This window comes from Bubalus bubalis, chromosome 9 (assembly GCF_019923935.1).
Source record: "Bubalus bubalis isolate 160015118507 breed Murrah chromosome 9, NDDB_SH_1, whole genome shotgun sequence".
Classification (NCBI taxonomy): domain Eukaryota; kingdom Metazoa; phylum Chordata; class Mammalia; order Artiodactyla; family Bovidae; genus Bubalus; species Bubalus bubalis.
Window position 1 is genome coordinate 101,626,313 of NC_059165.1, and position 11,278 is coordinate 101,637,590.

The window sequence follows — 11,278 nt, forward strand, 5'->3', positions numbered from 1 at the left end:
CACTTAACATTTGAAAGTCATTAGGAAATATGGAGATAAAATTTAACATTATTTTTTCTAAATTATTAATCAATTGTGAAATACTTATTTATAACTCTAAAAGGCACTCTAAGATATATAGAATAAAAATGAAAGTTAAGATGATAAAAATACATATCAGTTCAGTTCAGTTCAGTTCAGTCTCTCAGTCGTGTCTGACTCTTTGCGACCCCATGAATTGCAGCACGCCAGGCCTCCCTGTCCATCACCAACACCCGGAGTTTGCTCAGACTCACGTCCATCGAGTCAGTGATCCTAAATTATGATAAATATATTAAATAAAAACTCTAGAATTATTTCCCTGAAAGAAAAGAAGAATAGTAAGAATTCCAACTCAACATAAATTTGAACAGTGTTGTAGAGTTTCATAGCAATTAGACCTAAAGACAAACAGACGTTTTAAAATAATATTATTTGGGGAAAGTATATAAATAATAAAGAAAATTTTGAAATTAATGTGGAAATATAGAAAATGCCCATAACAGCTTATAAATACAAAAAAAAAAAAAAACCCACAAAATCTAAAGCTTTGCTAATATAAAGGCAATGTCAGAGATATAATGACAAGGACTAAGTGTCATTATTAATGACATTAAACCTAAAACACATTAAAATACCATGTAGAAATCCTGCTGCTTGCAAAACTTTGGATGAATCTGGGGGACATTATAACAAATGAAATAAGCCATACAGAAAAGAACAAATACTGAATGATATATGATTCCACTCACATGAGGCATCTAGAACCATCAAATTCATAGAAGCAGGGAATAGAATGTTGATTGTCAGTGGCTAGAAGGCAAGGGAAACAGGGAATTCTTACTCAGTGTTTGAAGTTTTTGTTATGCAAAATGAATAAACTCTGGAGATCTGGCATATAACATGGTGGTGGTGGTGGTGGTGGTGGTGGTTTAGTCGCTAAGTCGTGTCCAACTCTTGCAACCCCATGGACTGTAGCCTGCCATGTTCCTCTGTCCATGGAATTTTCCAGGCAGGAATACTGTAGTGGATTGCCATTTCCTTCTCCAGGGATATAACATAGTAAATAAAGTTGATGATATATGATGAGATGGTCAGAGATAATCACAATTTGAGAACTGCTGAACTCAAAGACAATTTTTGTAGGTATCAACAGTAACCACAATTTGTCATCAAATGAAGTCAATCCTTAGCCAGAATGAATGACTTCATGATCTCCCTGGGTTTGGAGTAAGGACATTTCTGTCTCTCTGGGGAATATTTATTTGGGGTAAATTTTGTGTTCCTTTTTTCTTCCTTGTTGGCTAGTCCAGCATACTCATGGAAAGAGGAAATCAAACAGGAGTCAGAAACTTTCTCCTCCAAGGATTCACAGAGGACCCAGACCTGCAGCCTCTCCTCTTCAGGCTATTTCTGTCCATGTACCTGGTCACATTCACTGGGAACCTGGCCATCATCCTAGCCATCATCTCAGACTCCCACCTCCACACCCCCATGTACTTCTTCCTCTCCAACCTGTCCATTGCTGACATCGGTTTCACCTCCACCACCATCCCAAAGATGCTGTGGAACATCCAGAAACAGAGTCAAGTTATCACCTATGCAGGCTGCCTCAGCCAGGTATTTTTTTTCGTTGTGTTTGGATGCCTGGACAATTTACTCCTGGCTGTGATGGCCTATGACCGCTTTGTGGCCATCTGTCACCCCCTGCACTACCTGGTCATCATGAACCCCCGGCTCTGTGGGCTGCTGGCTCTGGGGTCCTGGAGCCTCAGTGTCACAGGCTCCCTGCTCATGACCTTAACCCTTTTGAGGCTGTCCTTCTGCAGAAGCATGAAGATCCCACACTTTTTCTGTGATCTTCCTGAAGTCCTGAAGCTTGCCTGTTCAAACACCATCATCAATAACACAATGGTGTATTTTGTGACTATTATCCTAGCTGTTTTTCCTCTCTCTGGGATCCTCTTTTCTTACTATCATATTTTCTCCTCCATACTGAGAAGTTCATCAGTCAGGAGCAAATGCAAAGCTTTTTCCACCTGCGGGTCTCACTTCTCAGTGGTTTCCTTGTTCTATGGCACAGGCCTAGGAGTCTACCTCAGTTCTGCAGTCACTTCATCCTCTAGGACAAGTCTGGTGGCCTCAGTGATGTACACCATGGTCACCCCCATGCTGAACCCCTTCATCTACAGTCTGAGGAACAGGGACATGAAGGCGGCCCTTGTGCGGCTCATTAGCAGGGCACCATCTCTCATTCACAGGGCCATCAGAGGACTCTCATAAGTAACTGGGCACATAATATTGAGGACCAGACATCCTGGCTTCCTTCATTTAATGTTTTTTATCCTTCCTAATACTCATTATTTAATGAAAAACTTTCCTTGGGTCTTCACAGCCCTCTCTATTTTCCTTCATACTATATCTTTGGTTCCCTTTTTCAATTTGTAACCATATGAATTTTAACTTCATATGAATTGTACCTGTTCTTTTCTGTTACACTTAGTGATGATTTAAATTTCTTAAAAAATAAACTGAATCTCATGTTTTTAATATATATCCTCAAAGTGATGGGATGTATACCTATTATGGAAATGTTGCCCTGAAAATTCATTTACAGAGATGTATTCTGAGGTTGTGTGAATTAAATGAACTAGAAGAAATGTCTTTTTTCTGAATAACTTTCAGTCACATCAAACTTAATGATATTTATTTCATTCCTGATATGTGAATTCTGGTGCTGAACAGTTCAAAGCTAGCCATCAAGTACTCAGGATCCTTCTGCTTTTCTGCTCTATCTCTAGCTTGACTGTGGGGCTTCTACCCTCATGGTCACAAAATGGTTTCTGCCCTTCCAGCAATTGCAACTGCATCCCAGGAAGGTGGAATGGAGAAGTATAATATAGAAGATAGCCCTTCATCACTGACCACTTTAGTGTATTCTGTCTGGCTTCAAACTTTCATATCTGCATCCATTACCTAAGAAATTTCTCTAGTCTGCTCTACCCATGTTTAGAGAATTCATGTCCCAGAAATCACTCCTTAACCAAAGACCAACAGGAACTGGTGTATAAATCACTTGCCCATTGAGTGAAATAAGTCTGAAGCATACATATTTTCCTGGCTCCCATCTTTACCCATTAGAAGTCCCAGTTGATAATAGTGGTAATTGGCTTGATAAACACACCTTTCATGGTTGTTTCCTCTTGCCTGACTCATGGTTCTATTCCTGAGACCACTAAAATCTTTGTCTTAACTAGACTGAGCTACATTTCCTGAACCACATAGTAACTTGATTGGCAACACCACAAAAGATATGCCTACTTGGAACCTGTGAATGTGACCTTTTTGGAAAAAGCATCTTTGCCAATTTAATTAAGGGTTTTAAAATGAGATAATTATGGATTGCTTGGGTGTGCCCTAAATCCAATGACAGTTGTCTTTAGAAGACACAGGAGAGGGACTTCCTGCTGGTCCAGTAGTTAAGAATCCACCTTGCAATGCAGGGGACTTGGGTTTGATCCCTGGCTGGAGAGCTAAGATTCCACAAACCTTGGAGCAATGAAGGCCTGAGCCACAACTACTGAGTCTATGTGTCACAGCTAGAGAGACCCTGTGCCACAAGAAAGACCCCACAAGCCACAACTAAGACCTGACACAGCTAAATAAATAAAAATAAACTTTAAAAATGTTTTATCCATGCACTGGGATGACCCAGAGGGATGGTACAGGGAGAGAGGTGGGAGGGGGGTTCAGGATAGGGAACAGGTGTACACCCATGGCAGATTCATGTTGATGTATAGCAAAACCAATACAATATTGTAAAGTAATTAACCTACAATTAAAATAAATAAATTTATATTAAAAAAATAAAAATTAAATTAAAAAAAAAAGTTTTATCCAAAAAAAAAAAAAGATATAGGAGAGAAGACGAAACAAACAAGAGAAAGTCCCAGACATAAAGGCAGAAATTAAAGTGATGTGGCCACAAAACAAGGAGCTCTTGGAACCACCAGAAGCTGTTAGAGGCAAGAATGGATTCTCTTATAAAGGAGGGGTCTGCAAGCCCAGGACATGCACCAGTACCAGCCCATGGCCTGTTAGGAACTGAGCCAGCCAGCAGGAGGTGAGCAGCAGGCCAGCAAGTGAAGCTTCATCTGTATTTATAGCTGCTGCCCACTGCTTGCATTGCCGCCTAAGTTCCACCTCCTGCTCAACAAACTCAACAAAAATAATGTGCTTGAAACATCTTGAAATCCCAGGTCTAGGGAAAATTGTCTGCCACAAAACCATTCCCTTGTGCCAAAAAGATTGGGGTGCATGTGTGCTAGGTTGATTCAGTCACGTCCAACCCTCTTTGCAGCCCTACGGACCATAGCCCATCAGGCTCCTCTGTCTCTGCTGATATCTTGATTTGGGGTTTTTGGTCTCCAGAACTGTAAGAAAATAATTTCTTTTCCTATGAGGAACCTGTGTGTATGTATTCAGTTGCTTCAGGCATGTCCAATTCTTTGCAACCCCAAGGACTGTAGCCCACCAGGCTCCTCTGTCCACGAAATTCTCCAGGCAAGAATACTGGAGTGGGTTGCCATGCCCTCCTCCAGGGCATCTTCCTAATCCAGGAATTGAACCAGAGTCTCCTGCATGGCAGGCAGATTGTTCACCACTGAGCCACAGGGGAAGCCCTATAAGGCACCCACATTGTAGTAATGTGTAACAGCAGCCATAGGGAACTAACACAGATTGTAAGGAAGATTCTTAGTGTACTTGGAAAAATCAGCTGCCATTTGTGGACACACATACACACACACTGCTGAAGAACTGATGATTTGCTCACTAGCATGAAGCTGCAGGGGCTTTCCGGGGGGTGCTAGTGGTAAAGAACCTGCTTGCCAATGCAGGAGACAGAAGAGACATGGGTTTGATCCCTGGGTCAGGATGATTCCCCCAGAGGAAAGGACGGCAACCCACTCCAGTGTTCTTACCTGGGAAACCCCATGGATTGAGGAGCCTGGCAGCCTACAGTCCATGGGGTCACAAAGAGTTGCACATGGCTGAAGCAACTTAGCACACACTCACATGAAGCTGCAGATGGTCCTACAACTGTTCTACATTCCCAGAGAACCTCTTTGAATCTCTCCTCCTCTTGGGAAAAGTATGAGCATTTATCTCCATGAGAAAGGGCTCTGGGTTCTGCAGGATCCCTCACCACTGAGGTCAGAAGCAACACAGGTGAACACAGGCTTTATTCCATCCCCATGAGTTTCCATCTCCTGCTTGTAGCTTCCAGCCTGCCTTTGATGACTCCCCAGTCTGTCTTCTCATCTCAGAATAAACCCAGAAAGCAGGTTGTATATTTTACAATAGATAACTTCAGAGGTCAGAGATAACTTTGTCTCATTCTGGCTGGCATGAAGGATTGAAAGAATGAAAAGATTACCTAATCCAATCCAAAATTCCCCCTCCACACACACACAAAATGATTTATATTTCCAATGTAGGGACTGGGGAAGGGAGTTTGGGATGGACATGTACACACTGCCATATATAAAATGGATAACCAACAAAGACCTACTGGGTTGGGAAGATCCCCTGGAGAAGGGAATGGCAACCCACTGAAGTATTCTTGTCTGGAGAATTCCATGGAGAGAGGAGCCTGGCAGGCTGCACACCAGGGGGTCACAAAGAGTCAGACATGACTGAGAAACTAGCATTATATATATATGAATATATATATATATATGTGTGTGTGTATGTGTGTGCATGTTCAGTCACTCAGCCATGTATAAATTCAAATACCTGTACCTGACTTTAATATAAATTCAAGTTCCTGTACCTGAATTAAACACAGAACCAGTGTTTTGTTGCTGAAAGTGTGACCTTCATACTCAGACCTGCTTCAACACATAGCCCAGTAGCTTGTTAGAAATGCAGGGTCCCAGGGTCCACTGAGGACCAATTAATCAGAATTTGCACTTGAATTAGAATTCCTGCTGACTTGTAGGCATAAGGAGGAAAGAGAAGTGCCCCTGTAAAGGGTTTGTCTCCAGTACTATGGCAACTCGCTCCAGTATTCTTGTGTGGAGAATCCCATGGACAGAGGAGCCTGGCAGGTCACAGTCCATGGGGTCGCAAAGAGTCAGAAATGATTGAGTGATGGAACACACAGGAGGCATAAAGTGCTTCCAGCAAAAGTAGAACTTATGTCCATGTATCTTATTAATAGTTTGAGTAGGAATTAGTGTATTAGTGATGTAGGAATATAAAATATAGTCAGGGCATTTCTTTTCAATTTTTTTGGTGGAACATATCTGACCATATTTCATATTGATTAAAAACATACATACTGGGCTTCCCTGGGAGCTCAGTGGTAAAGAACCTATCTTCTAGTGAAAGACACAAGGGTTTGATCCCTGGCCCAGGAAGATCTCACTTGCCTTGGAGCAACTAAGCTTGTGCACCACAACTACTGAGCTTGTGCTCTAGAGCCCAGGAATGACAACTACGGAGGTCTTCACACCCTAGAGTCCATGTTCTGCAATAAGAGAGGCCACCGCAAAGGGAAGCCCATGCACCACAAACAAGAGTAAACCTTCCTCACCACAACTAGAGAAAAACCCACTGAGCAACAACAACCTAGCACCACCGAAAAAATAAATAAATATGCACACCAAAGAATGCTTGTAAATACATCCTTGCAACAGTATTTGTCGGAGATATACACTTCACAGTATCTTCTGTGGAAAAAAAATTCAAATGTAAAGAGGGGTGTGCTAATGAGCTTGTTGTTGTTTAGTTACTAGGCTGTGTCCCACTCTTTGTGACTGTAGCCCACCAGGCTCTTCTGTCCATGGGATTTCCCAGGTAAGAATACTAGAGTGGGTTGCCATTTTCTCCTCCAGGGGATCTTACAAACACAGGGATTGAACCAGTGTCTCCTGGATTGGCAGGCAGCTTCTGTACCACTGAGCTGCCAGGGAAGTGCTAATGAGCTTACCTTGCAATTGCTTCATTATCTCTGAGGATGAATGTGTGTGTAGACTTGTTAGCCATTTATTTTCTCTATCTTAAAATATGTGTGTGAGTCCTTTGCTTTTCTATATAGGATCAGAATAGGATTCCTATCTTTGATTGCAATCTTTCAAACAAAGAACCAGAGATGTTTTTTAGTTGTTAAGATGTTTCACTGTTAAATCATATCCCACTCTTGGCAACCCCGTGGACTGTAGCCCACCAGGCTGCTCTGTCCATGAGATTTCCCAAGCAAGAATACTTGAGTGAGTTGCCATTTCCTCCTCCACGGGATCTTCCCAGACCAGGGATTAGACCCATGTTTCCTGTATTGGCAGGTGGATTCTTTACGACTACACCATTAGTGCAGTCTTTGTTCCTACCTTTTGTCCCATTTTCCTTTTCCCCCCATTTTCCTTCTTACTCAATAATTTCTCAAAGACCTGCCTCAAATCACAAGTCTAATGATGAATTAATTAGTTTTATGGCTGTACAAGAGGTCATGGTGTGCCTGTACTACTAACACTTTGATGGTATTTCATATTCTTTATCATTAAGTTACTATTATACCAAAGGTACGCAATACATTAAGATAGTGGAGTTAAAACTCTGATTCTAACCATGGATGGTTTCATCCCCCAGGGATTTTTGTCTGTCAAACATAGAAGGCTCCATAGGTCAGAGATGCTCTATATATCCTGCAATGCACAGGAGAGACGCCACCACAAAAATTACCTGGCTCAGAATGTCAATGGTGCCAAAACTGGAGGACTTTGAGTTAAAGTCTATCTGTATTTTGAAGGTTGATAGCTGTCTTTGTCCGAAGTCAGGAACTACCCCACATCCGAGGTCAGGGGCAGCAGTTTGGAGGAGCTACCCCAAGCCCAAGGTCAGGGGCTGTGGCCAAGAGAAGCAACCCCACGTCCAAGGAGTGGTGGCTGTGCGGGCACAGGAGGGCCAAGAGGAGCTACTCCACGTTCAAGGTCAGGAGGGGTGGTGGTGAGGAGATACCCCTTGTCCAAGGTAAGGAGCAGCGGCTGCACTTTGCTGGAGCAGCCGTGAAGAGATACCCCAAGTCCAAGGTAAGAGAAACCCAAATAAGATGGTAGGTGTTGTGAGGGGGCATCAGAGGGCAGACACACTGAAAACAGAATCACAGAAAACTAGTCAATCTAATCACACGGACCACAGCCTTGTCTAACTCAGTGAAACTAAACCATGCCATGTGGGGCCACTCAAGATGGGCGGGTCATGGTGGAGAGGTCTGACAGAATGTGGTCCACTGGAGAAGGGAATGGCAAACCACTTCAGTATTCTTGCCTTGAGAACCCCATGAACAGTATGAAAAGGCAAAATGATAGGAGACTGAAAGAGGAACTCCCCACGTTGGTAGGTGCCAAATATGCTACTGGAGATCAGTGGAGAAATAACGCCAGAAAGAATGAAGGGATGGAGCCAAAGCAAAAATGATACCCAGCTGTGGATGTGACTGGTGATAGAAGCAAGGTCCGATGCTGTAAAGAGCAATATTGCATAGGAGCCTGGAATGTTATGTCCATGAATCAAGGCAAATTGGAAGTGGTCAAACAGGAGATGGCAAGAGTGAACGTCGAAGGACTGATGCTAAAGTTGAAACTCCAGTACTTTGGCCACCTCATGTAAAGAGTTGACCCATTGGAAAAGTCTCTGATGCTGGGAGGGATTGGGGGCAGGAGAAGGGGACGACAGAGGATGAGATGGCTGGATGGCATCACTGACTCAATGGATGTGAGTTTGAGTGAACTCCGGGAGTTGGTGATGGACAAGGAGGCCTGGCATGCTGCAATTCATGGGGTCGCAAAGAGTCGGACATGCCTGAGTGACTGAAATGATAGCTGTCTTCTGATTTTTCCATAAAATATTGTAACAGTTCACATTTCTGACAGAAAAATCAGAGTCTCCTTTGCTCCTAGTCCAGAAGTCAGCCCACATTTGACCAGTCTTCAAGATATTTCCCAGGATCAAGGTAGGAAAGAGACTTTTTGTTGCTTTCTTAAACTAGATACTGAGCTAGTGCAAAGATCTATATATTTGTTCACTTTTTTTTATTTGCCTATTATTATTATGTATGGGCTTCCATGGTGGTTCAGTGTTAAGTTTGAATTCGTCTGCCAGTGCAGGAGACGTGGGTTCCATCCCTGGGTCGGGAAGATAGATTCCCTGCAGAAGGAAATGGCAACCCACTCCAGTATTCTTGCCTGAAAAATCCCATGGGCAGTGGAGCTTCGTGAGCTACAGTCCATGGGGTCATAAAGGAGTCAGACATGATTTAGCAGCTAAACAGCAAAAACAATAATTATTGATACATACAATATTAACAACTAAACAACAAGAACACATCTTATATGTCCATTTTTCTACAGATATAAGCCTTTCAAATGACTCTTTAAAATGATTATTTTTCAGTTGATTTGTGAGGCTTATATTTGGCCTTAAATTTTCTTTTAAAATTTTTTTAGTTATATAGGACTATTACCTTGTTTCTGAGTCTCTTGCATTATTTAAGGTGATTTTGACACCCTCTCCATTGATACTATATTGGCTTCCCAGGTGGTTCAGTTGGTAAAGAATCCACCTGCAATGTGGGAGACCTGGGTTCCATCCATGGACTGGGAAGATTCCCTGGAGAAGGGAAAGGCTTCCTATTCCAGTATGCTGGCCTGGAAAATTTCATGAAGTGTATAATCCATGGGGTCCAAAAGAGTTGGACACGACTGAACAATTTTCAGTTGATGTTATATATTTACATGTCAAAGTGTTAATCTAAAATGTGTTGGTTATTCTTACACTGAGGACATAATCTCATTAATATTTGTAAGATGTTTGAGGTAGGTGAGAAGCCATTTTTTGAAAGATAGATGTTTATGCCAGCTTTAGGAACAATTCAATCTTTGCAAATAAATTGAAATAAAGCCTTGACATATATTAAATGTCCATACATAAGGAGACCTAAGCCCTGATTCATTCAACAATATCCTCAGATGACTAATATGAAGCAAGTTAGTGAAAAGGTTGAAATGGTCTGTGTATCCAGGTTTTATGTGTGTGGACTTTTGATCTTTTGGGCAATAATCAGAAATAGGGCTAGAGTATGCCCTTAGGACTCATCAGAAAAAGATCAAAATCCAAGAATAACAGCAAAAAAAAAAAAAAAAAAGTCACATCTGAAAAGGGAAAAAAAGGCTTGCTCCTCTGCTTTCATATAAAAACATTTAGTCAAATGAAAATGAAATAAGCACAGGAAAAACAAGTTTTGCTGTCTGATATTAAAAATGGCCAATGTTCAATTCCTATCCATTGTGCTTTGCAAGCATCCTTTTGTGAAGTGTTTTTGTTTTTGTTTTCCCTTTGCTCATTTTTCTCTTGGGTCATAAAGCCCATATTTAGACCATAACATATTGCTATTTTGGATAAATTTATTTTTTCTCTTTAATTATTTCTGCTGGGCACCAAGGGAATATAAAACCAAAGAAAGTTTCTTACCACAGTCTCTCAGGAACCGTTTGAGTTTATTAGATCTGTATTCTCTTTCATGTCCAATCTTTATTTCTCTCTCTCTCTCTCTCTCTCTCTCTCTCTCTCTCTCTCTCTCTCTCGTATATAGAGATATATATTGTTGTTGCTGTTGTTCAGCCTCTAAGTCATGTCTGATGCTTTGTGAAACAGCAGTTTCAGAATCACCTTTTTCCTCAACATCCTCTGACACCTTCTCTCCTCACTCTCCCTCCTTCTCATTTCCCTGACCACACTGGCTTTCTTTTTTTCAACTAGAACATCTTAAAAAAGCACCTTTCCCAGGGCCTTTGCAATGGCTGTTCACCCTGCCAGGCACACACGCTGATAAGTTCATGACTCCTGATCTCTCTTCCATGAGGTCTCTGTTCAAATGTCACCTTATTTGCTGTCTTACCTGAAGACCCATAAAAATAGCATCCCTTCTTTTCTCTTCCCTTTATACTTGCTTTCTTTTTATTCATAGTATGTGTCACCATATGACATGCTATATATATTTTATTTGCTATATTAATTCTCCATGACTGGATTTTAGGAGATTTTGAATACCAAAACACTGTACTCATTGTATGAACAAAATATTGACATCAATTTCCTAATTGCAAAATATATAAGGTAGCATTTCAACAATGTGAGTAATGCTCACTTGCATGAAAATTAGTCATGTTTTTTTCCCTTTACTTGTAGTCACTTCCACCAC

At 41.5% G+C, this 11,278-nt stretch overlaps 1 protein-coding gene across 1 annotated transcript; it reads left to right on the plus strand.

Annotated features, from left to right (window-relative positions):
* The first annotated feature begins 1,272 nt into the window (after positions 1-1,272).
* LOC102412669 (olfactory receptor 7C2-like) lies at positions 1,273-2,301 on the plus strand. The gene has a single exon (XM_006073524.3). The coding sequence runs from the start codon at positions 1,339-1,341 to the stop codon at positions 2,299-2,301; it is 963 nt and encodes a 320-aa protein (XP_006073586.3). The 5' UTR covers positions 1,273-1,338.
* The last annotated feature ends 8,977 nt before the right edge of the window (positions 2,302-11,278 follow it).